At 43.4% G+C, this 9,975-nt stretch overlaps 1 protein-coding gene across 1 annotated transcript; it reads left to right on the top strand.

The window, feature by feature from the left end:
• Positions 1 to 2,023, top strand: LOC147902173 (uncharacterized). The gene has a single exon (XM_087375041.1). The coding sequence runs from the start codon at positions 1 to 3 to the stop codon at positions 1,561 to 1,563; it is 1,563 nt and encodes a 520-aa protein (XP_087231167.1). The 3' UTR covers positions 1,564 to 2,023.
• The last annotated feature ends 7,952 nt before the right edge of the window (positions 2,024 to 9,975 follow it).

The raw sequence follows: 9,975 nt of genomic DNA on the forward strand, positions 1-9,975 counted from the left end.
ATGGACGGGGGCAGGCAATTAGGGCACGCGGGGGGTAGGGGCGGAGGTAGGAGGCCGTTCAAGCATGGCAGGGCATGGGAGGCCTCATCAGATTCGGATCGCCAGGATCGCCCACAGAAGAGGTGCAAGGACGGGATGCAGGTGGTCATGGATGCAGCAGCTGCTGCAGCCGCCTCAACACAGCGAAGAATAGTGCAAAATACAGACTTTTGGTACCGCAGTCTCTTGGCCATCATAGCTTTGCGAAAGAAGCCGCTGACGACAACTGAGTGGATAAAAAGAGCCAAGGAAGATCCAGGCATGTGGATCCAGGCACATGAAGAGCCTAAGTGCAAGTCAGGGCGGAAGGAGGAGCCAGAAACAGATGGTGAAGAAAGCAATGCTGTGTTAGTGCCTTTCCATCTCATATTTCCCAGGCTCCCAGTACATCAGCTTTTTCAACTTCGATGTGTCTGCAAGCTTTGGAATTTGATGCTGCAAGAAGGGCCACACACGAACAGGGAGGAGGAGCAGGAAGAATACTGGTTCGTCATGTCCCGACCGCTTCCACATGATCAACGAATTTGGAGCTTCAGGGGCTTCAGCAGCGTAGACAACAGGACCTTCTTCCGCTTCCCTCTTCCCAGCCTCAGTCATGGTAAATTATCAACCTTGCTCGGGGGAATGCATTGTAGCCTTCTACCGCGGTTCGAGCATCGATCTTATGTGGGCTGCTGTCTGCCTCGCCTAGTCAGTGCAGGGGGGCTTATGTGTGCCTTTGTGCATAAGCCAGATGCATTAGATGATTACTTTGTTATCGTCTTTAATTGTCTCACAGGCTCTGTGAGGGTGCTGCCTCCTCTCCTGAATTCGCAAAACCTCTCCACAGTACCTCGCTCCAAAGCTGTTGGTTGCCACATGTACATGTCAGTTGATGGTCAGGACCCAAGTCGGTATTTTGTCATGCTCACACAACAGGAAGCAGTTGTAAGGGACAGAGACAGTCCATACTTTGAGATTTTTTACTCCAGGAGAGGCTCTTGGAGGGTCGGGTGCAACATTGAATCAGCAGTGGCCGATTCTAAGGTGTCTCTCGGTGACTTCTTTTTTCTAACGTCTGAAGGGACTCTGCTGGTATACCATGCTGCACATGATTTGTGGAGGAAGGTGTTGGTGCCCAGAAGGGAATCGGGAGGTTCTCCAACCTTTTCAAAGCACAAGGGAAGATTGCTGCAAGGCCTCTCACTGACATCAGATAATACTTGCCTTGGGTTTGTTGTGTGGGAGCTACAGCTTGTTTCTTCCATAGATGCCATCTGGGTGGAGGTGGCAAGAACCCCACAGCATCTCTGGCAGGAGCTTTGTTGTAAAGATTGGATTCCCACGATCAGGGCGGAGGGAGGCCTTTTCTGCATGACATTCGAAGATTCAAATCTGCAGGGGCGTTTCAGACCACCTCTTGTGTATGACATCAATCAAAACTCGTGGTATGTATTGCCTGGCTCGAACGATTTTGGTTGCATCTTGGTGCATAGGCCAAGACTAAGTATGCTTCTGCCCCGTCTTGAGGGGGAAGAGGCATAGTGATAAAATTACCCCCTCCTCTTACATACTGTACATAACACAGCTCATGCAAAGCCCTTATCACAGAAATTCTTGGCCCTGTTTATGCTTTGCATGGCTTGTGCAAGGTACCTGTTTTATTTTCTCCAAGCTTTAGTCTTTTTGGTATAAAAAATTTGTATTTTCACCACACCTCGTGGTAAGATGTGATATTTTTGGATTACTATTGCTGTTTGGAACGCAAGCATATCAACAATTATGCTTCAAAGCTTTCCCTGGTCCAAATGCCTTGTACAGCATACTAACTGCACAGATGCACATCATGCTCTTGTGCAATCAAAATTACATTTTCCCCTTTTTGCTGGTGGTGTTTGTGAGGTTCCCACTGGGCACCTCATGCAGAGGGGGGGGGGGGCCTTCATACAAAGATTGCTTCATGTGTGGCTTTTCTTTGTATTTTATCTCAAAATGTACACTGTCAAGGTGCGAGTGATGATTTTTACTAGCGTCAGTGGTTTAAAATCACATTGAGTCCGATTTTTACTTTTCTCACTTCTAATTATTTACTAGTCACACGAACGACAAGAGTAAAGATAGGGTGTTCAAATCAGAGTCTGCTGTGAATGGGGTCTTTAAATTGGCCCCTGCGTTGGATGTTAATCAACTTGGAATCCCCTTCTAATAGGCTGTAGTGCGCATACTTTGTCATGAACATGGTAGGGCCAATCCAAGTCCAGCTGAGCCCAAAACAGGATCTTTTACATGATTTGACAGTTGAAGAGAGCATTGGTAACAGAAAATAACCAGAAACTGTTTATTTGTGCATGTGCGGTTTCTTGGATTGTACTCTCAAAGACATAGTAGATTATATGAAGACCAGGCTTTTGTTTAGGAATGCACACATGATTATGTTTTGAAGACATGTTAAGCTTGTCCATCCGTTTGCAAGCATCCTCCAAGGCGTGTGCCAAGGAGGAGGTACTAGTGTTTTGTTCTTGTTTCAAGAGAGTTTTATATGCTGTAAGCACGTGTGTCAATTCAGTACACAGACTAAAGTTCAAGAGTGCCGTCATCTGCATGAACCGCAGCACGTGTGGTAGTATAGAAAGGGCTTGAATGTAGTCTCATGGTCTGCATTTATCGCAGGACCCAGTGCTGAATTGTTTGAATATATGCAAGATGACACGTTCAGTTACCTTTTTAGCTTCTTGTATGCGTAAAAGCAATTAAACCTATGATGAAATTATATAGATGCAGTCTTTAGCAATGTGATGGGACATGTATGTGGTACGCCTTGATGAAACATCCAGATTATTCTTAACAAGTGTGTTGTGAAGGGTTCTAAAGGCTTTTTGTAGCACAAGACAACTAACAAGGGCACTAAAGTAAATGAAGTTTTGTGGGGATAAACTCAATTGCATGCATATGGATGCAAGAAATGGGTGAAGCTGATGGTCTTCATATGGATGGATGGGACATCTCTCTTTGTTGCATGTTGCTACATGCTCGGAGGACTCTAGTTACTATATGCACCTTGACAAAAAAACACGCTTTTGTGGAACTAAAAGAGAACAATACTTTCAAAGCAAATGCGGTGTCATATAGCCAAAAAGTACTAGACTCTTCACATGACGATCATGCCATGTATCCCTTGTATGAACACATATGATAGACATGTTATGGATGTAAAAGAGCTCAACATATAGAGGAAAATGTAAGCAAATGTGTAAGAGCACAAGTCTCCTTGTTGCAAATGGAATGACTCATATCGAGAACTTTGCCTACACAAAGCACGATGGCAATAATGTCACGAACTACCTCCAAGTAGTATGCATCATGTGGGAGATTTTACACTTGGTCCATGGGTTTCAAAGTCAGATCACCGTTTGTTAGATGTTGAAATTTAGAGCCATGCCCACTTCTTTATCCATTGTAAGAGGGCTCCCATCATCCATGTATGGAATCGTACAAGTCCACAAGATTCCCCCTCATTGAGGCAACACACCTGTCATGTGCACGGATTGGTATCTAACGTGTACTAGGGTACACAAGACTAGCTCAGATAGCCTGGGGAGGCTTAGGGCTAGGCAGGCTTGATTCTTGGGTTGAGTGGCAAGGGAACGAACTAGTTAGAGGTCTTCGCTATTTTTGGCGCATTGGGCACGAGTCTATATAAGGAGCCCAGAGGTTCGGCTCTCGGATAGCCAATGGGAGCAAGTCTCGTTCCCAGGTGCTAGGTCTCTGATCTTGGATTGAGTCGCGGACGCGCGCTTGCATCTTAGTGTAGCCCAAGGCCCAACAGCAAATCCAAGGCCTCTAGGCGCCACTTGGTGGTATGGGACACCAGGCTGGTCAGGATCTGGTTGGGAGTTCATGCTAGTAGCTCAGCTCGTGGCTCGGAGGGGACGTCTCCTGATTCGGAATCGCATCCCGTAGATGTTATGGTTGGGTGGTGAGCAAGCCTGCTCCTCACGTTTGGTATGTTCTTGTGTTTGCTTGCAGATCAGAGGTTTTAGGAGTGTTGGGGTCGTGTCAATTAGTATCAGAGAGGTAGGAATCTCTGTTACGAGTAAATTTGGACGTGATTTTCTCCAGGTATGCCTCAAATTTGAAATTCATGTTCATGCCATGTAAGTGCTTGTTAGTTCATCGTTTCAAGGTTGTTCGTTGCCTAGATTGGGATAGAAGGAAGGAGAGAGAGAGAAGGGGTGAATTCGATGTTAGTTGCTGAGGGTCTAAAGAGAGAGAGAGAGAGATGGTGTAGTTAGGGTGAAGTGGTGAGGAAGTTATGGCGCAACGATAGGCACGAGAACGCCTCTGGAGCGCAAGGTTGTGGTGAAATCCAAGGAACCCTGAGCACTCGACTGGCTGCGGGAACTCTAAGGAAGGAGAGCGTGTAGAGGTGCGCAGTAGTGTTGGGCATGGTCATGATTGGGGCTGCGTTGTATTTTGGGCCAAGAAGCCGAAAAAAATACCAGCCCTCCTAAGTTTGGAGGGTGGGCTTTTCTAGAAAGCTGGGCTTTCTAAAAGCCAGGGCCAGCGAGTCTATAACGTAGCGGATTGCTTCCCTTCACCAGCCCGTGGACTGTGCACAAGCTACACCTCTCCACACGTTTCTTCGTGGATCCCGTCAGCCAGAGCGGACTGCTGCAGAAGACCGTACAGACCAATCGCCTTCCCTACCAAACTCTGCCATCCAGGATCCAGGGGGGGCGAGGGGGGGCACTATTCGTCAATTCGGGATCAGCCGCCTTTTTTCTCTTCAGCCAGCCTTGCTGTTTCTGAGCCTTCTCCCATCGTCGTGTGGCGAGCCTCTACTTTGCTTCATACTCTTAGCTTCGAATCTGCTTATTGCTTAGACTACCCTCTTCATCAGATCCGATTTCAGTTATGGATGATTCAGTAGACCCTGGGCTCGCTATGGGTGATCAAGATATGAATTACCACGCAGAGGATGACCAGGGCCTCTACAATGATTTGATTACGAAGATTGCCTTCAGTGAATTCACCACTGCTCTCGATGAAAAGTTTGAGCGGTTAATGCGAATCAAACGGGGTTGACACAACAACTCCAAGGGATTCAGACTTTAATCTCGCTTTTAACTAGCATTGTTCAAGCGCTCACGCGTGTGGATGCTTTGGTTATAGTGTTGGGTCCAAATATCACTCCAGATCCTTATCCCGGAGATCAGAAATCCAGAACCAAGGAGGTGGTTGACACTTGGTTGCACAAGTGGCAAGTCCACTTACCAGTTTCACCCTTACCCCGATGAAAAGAAGATGCAGCTTGCAGTAGGGTATTTGTCAGCTTTATTGTGGCGGAAGGAACTCTGACTGAAGCCTGCAACATGGATCGAATTTGAAGAGGTCTTCAGGAAAAAGTTTCTGAAGAAGGAGGAAGATTATGATATCGCAAGCTTAAGGCCCTCGATATGTCCAAGATGAATTTGATTTGAGGTCTATCTTCAGAGGTTTCATGATTTGCAGACCACAGCTACAAAGATGGATCCTATCACCTTGTTAGGTTTCTTTGTGGATGGTTTGCCTGACTCTACAAGCTACAGATCAAGAATAACACATGTACTACTTTGCAAGAGGCCATGAACTATGCGTGCATCTATGATGATACCATGGCTAGCGCAAAAGGAACCACTACTGCTGACACAAGTGGGAAGAACAAGAGGAATTTCTTCCAGTCAACAATTGGTACTGGGGAGTCAAAGTTAATTGACAATACCTCCAAGAAGAACTTGACTCATACGAAGAATGGTCGAGCCCGTTTCCTACGCACCTCGAAGTTAATGAAAGAAGGACGTTGCTCTATATGCGAGGAGCGGGGCCACACTCGAAATGATTGTCCTAAGCGCAAGAACCAGTTGCAAGCGCCGGGACCAAAGCTCAATGCGGTACAAGGTACCAAAGCTAAGGGAGCTAACCAAGTTTTGATGATAGATATTTCAGTAATTGTCATTACCTGCACACTTTCTTGTAATTGCACTTTTAATAATTCGTTATTTGGCCCCCATGACCTTTTCTGAGTTTATGGAGAAGTAAGGGACCAAAGAGTTCACATTCTCTTTGACTCGAGTAACTCTCACAATTTTGTGAACTACAAACTTGTGCAGAGGATGGGGCTGTCCACGACACCTAACGATCACACCTATGAGGTGCGGCTTCTAGTTGGGAAGCAGTTTTGGGATCGCAAGGTCAACGCACTTTCAATCCGCATTCAAGACTACACAACTGCTCTTACATGCTATGTCATGCACTTGGAACATGTGGCTTGTTAATCAGAATAGAGTGGTTTAAAACCCATGATATTCAGATTGGATGGAAAGATCATACTCTCTTTTGGACAAGGACACCCAATTTTGTATTCAATGTGATAATATTCCCTCTTCTTAGGGACCTATTGTATCTGCGATGCAACTTCGGAATAAATAAACATTTCTCATTATGATGTGTGTTTTGATTCTGCTTTCTTCATTTGTTGTCTCTATTAATAACAAAAATGATCTAAGCGTGTTTGAACACCGTGAATTGAGAACGTTGTTAGATGATTTCACGGATGTATTCTTTGCTCAACTGTCGGAAGTTTTACCTCCAGCACGAGTAGTAGATCATCGCATAGATTTAGTACCTAGGGCTCAACCTATTAGTCTTCCACCTTATAGGATGAGCCAGCTTGAGGAGGATGAGTTAGCTTCACATCTACAAGATTATCTGAATATGGGCTATATTCGCCCAAGTAAATCACCATGGGTGCACCTGTCCTCTTAAGAAAGAAGAAAGATGGTTCGTGGAGAATCTATGTAGATTATAAACGACTGAATAGAGTGACAATTAAGAATCGATACCCTCGTCCTCATTCCAATGATTTGATAGACCATTTGGTTGGAGCCAAGTATTTCACTAAGATTGATTTGTGTATGGGTTATCACCAAATCCATATCTATGCTAAACACATAGATAGAACCATATTCCAAACTAGGTATGGCCACTATGAGTTTCTCGTATTACCTTTTGGTTTGACCAATGGAGCAGTTTCCAGCAACTTTTAATGGTAAGGCAATGATTTGGCTTATGCAATATGGTATGGCTCATTTTCAATCTTATGATGAATTGAAAACCGCATTTTTAATCCATTTTTGTAAAGAAAAAACTCCAAAAGACATACTCAAGAAGCTTCGAAGTATGAACAAAAACATCTGTTAGTTGAAGACTATGCACAAATGTTTAGAAATTTGAACAGGAGGTTGACAAACAATCAACAACCCACTGATGAGCAATTGGGAGATTATTTCTATAAAGGACTCAACAAAGAATTATGTATAGTAGGAGCTGGCAGAGATTCAGCTTGGAGGAGTAAATGATTTTAACAACATGGTTGATGCTGCGAAAAGACCAAAACGAAGACTTGGCACAAAGTCAAGGTCCAAAAAACAAAAGAAGGAAAGACATTTCGACTCTGACACAGATTCTGAAATAGAAATATATACTGATGCAGAAGATGAGGACATTGACGCTACAAAAGATGACACATTAGATGAAGAGACCTCAAAGAAAAAGAAAAGACAGAGCAAGAACATAGAAAAATCCAAAGGCAAGAAGAAAATAGACAAGCTCTCTAAGTTAGAGCAAATGATCAAGGAGCAATTGGAAACTTTAAAGAAACCCCCACCCCCGTGCAAAGTTACTTGTGCATTTTGTGGGAAGGACAATCATGAGAAAGAAAGATGCTAGTATAATCCAAATTATAGGAGGGGGAGAGTTCCTCCTCATGTACAAAACTCAAACAACTAAGCCCCACCAGCGGCAACTAATCAAATTGGAGTAGGCAGGCAAGGACAACAAAGATTCAATAATGCACAACCACGAAGACCCAATCAACAGAATTGGGGAAATCAACAAGAGCAAACTAGGACCAAGCATGCACATAATGTGGCATGGAAGGCCACAAACAAGGACCTCAATGTGAACTTTGGTGCAAGCATCGAGAAGAAAGAGGAATCCCCATCATCAACTATAATGCAAGAAGTAATCAGAATCAGTAGCAGCAGCAGCCACCACCAGGTGTTCACATGGTGTACTTGGATCCTATAAATGAGGATTACAATCAACAAACAAAAAGAAGTCAGAATAATAGACATGCACTAGCAGTGATTGGATCGAAAGGTAGAAAGCACATGCTTGACCTTGGAGATGCACCAAGAATAACAATACAACCAATGAATTGGCCCAATCAGGCACAGGTTAGAAATCAAGCTCTACAGCAAATACTTGACAATAATGTAGCAAACAAAAGCAAGAACATCCTAGCTCCAAAACAAGGGTACTCCAAAAACAATTCGATAGTCTTTCGATAGAAAACGTCCGACATTAAGCTACTGCTAATAATAATCTTCACCATGGTAACATACAACATCTTGACAAGGTTCCAGGCACACAAACAACAATACAAGTGTCTTCAAACAAGAGAGATGCTTCAAAAGATAAAAATGATTTGTTGTCTGGAACCAGCTCAAACTCAGTAGAACAGAAAAATAGTGGTGACAGAGTCAAGCTGACAGAAATCAAGGAGAAGCAAGCTATTCCAAATGCTCACACCACACTGAAGAACAAAAGTCAGAGACAGGAAAAGGCCAAACATCAAGATGATGATCCAACACTCTTCTTTAAAGAGCTTTCGGATTCCAAAGTTCAAATAACGTTGGATCAACTTCTGAATCTTGTACCAGCTTTCAAGAATCAATTATGTCAGAATTTGTATTTTACTGGCGTTCCTCAACCAACAAATAACCCACAAAGTGATGATGATGCAGAAACACCCAAAATTTACACATCTAGTATTGAAGATGTGGATTATCAAGTCCCACTCATAGATGTGGATTATAAAAGGCAAAGGATCCCTGAAGTACTGGTAGATGGAGGATCAGGAGTGAACATCCTCTTTGAGGATCTATTTAAAAAAATTTGTTGCAATGAACTTGCAGCAGCACCATTTCAGGTCAGAATGGCTGACGAAAGGAGGATCCAACCTCTTGGAATACTAAGAGGACAGGAAATTACTATTATGGGACTATCCTTCACAGTTACATTTGTAGTACTCAGGACGGAGGAAAGAGATTGTGCCTATTCCATGTTATTGAGGAGGCCATGGCTGAGAACTGCTAAAGTAAAACAAGATTGGGGATCAGAAAGAATTACGATGAGGAAAGGCAAAAAGAAGTTTAAAATCAATCTCTCTTCAAAGAGAAGCTTCCCAGAACAAGCTCAACCACTACAAGTAGAGGGCATTAATATGATAGCTGAATTTGAAGAAGATGAGGAGGAAATTTTCCTTAGGAGAAATCCTATTGTTTTCCCCATATTTGAAATTGATGCAATCAAAATCATTGACCAATATACATGCTAAAATGAACAAACAAAGCTATCCGACTTACATCTGACGATGGTAGAATAGAACATGGTCCGAAAATAGTCGGAAGTAGATTATATCAAGCACAATATCACAAGTGACAATCAAGCCCACCCAGATGATAGATTAGATGAAGACAATCAGAGATCAAATGCATAGGCCATCCTAGAAGCTGAAGCTCAATTTGAAGAGCATATGCAAAAGAGTGCTAGAGTCCAATAGGATGACTTGGAGGAGATGAACCTTGGAGACCCTCACAACCCCAAGACAGTTTATGTAAGTACAGAGCTCCCTCCACCTTTCAAAATGGCTTTAAAAGACTTATTGATAGAGTATAAGGATGTCTTTGCTTGGCATTATATTGATATGAAGGGAGTAGACCCTAAGTTCTATCAACACAGGATCAACTTAAAGCAAGATGCTATCCCAGTGATACAAGGAAGAGACATAGTGAATCCCGACTATGCAAAGCAAGTCAAAGAAGAAATTGATAAGCTATTGAGAGTTGGTTTTAT

The sequence above is a fragment of the Dipteris shenzhenensis genome, chromosome 5 (genome assembly GCF_047967505.1).
Source record: "Dipteris shenzhenensis isolate YYH24624 ecotype China chromosome 5, Dip_SZ_1.0, whole genome shotgun sequence".
In the NCBI taxonomy this organism is placed as follows: Eukaryota; Viridiplantae; Streptophyta; class Polypodiopsida; order Gleicheniales; family Dipteridaceae; genus Dipteris; species Dipteris shenzhenensis.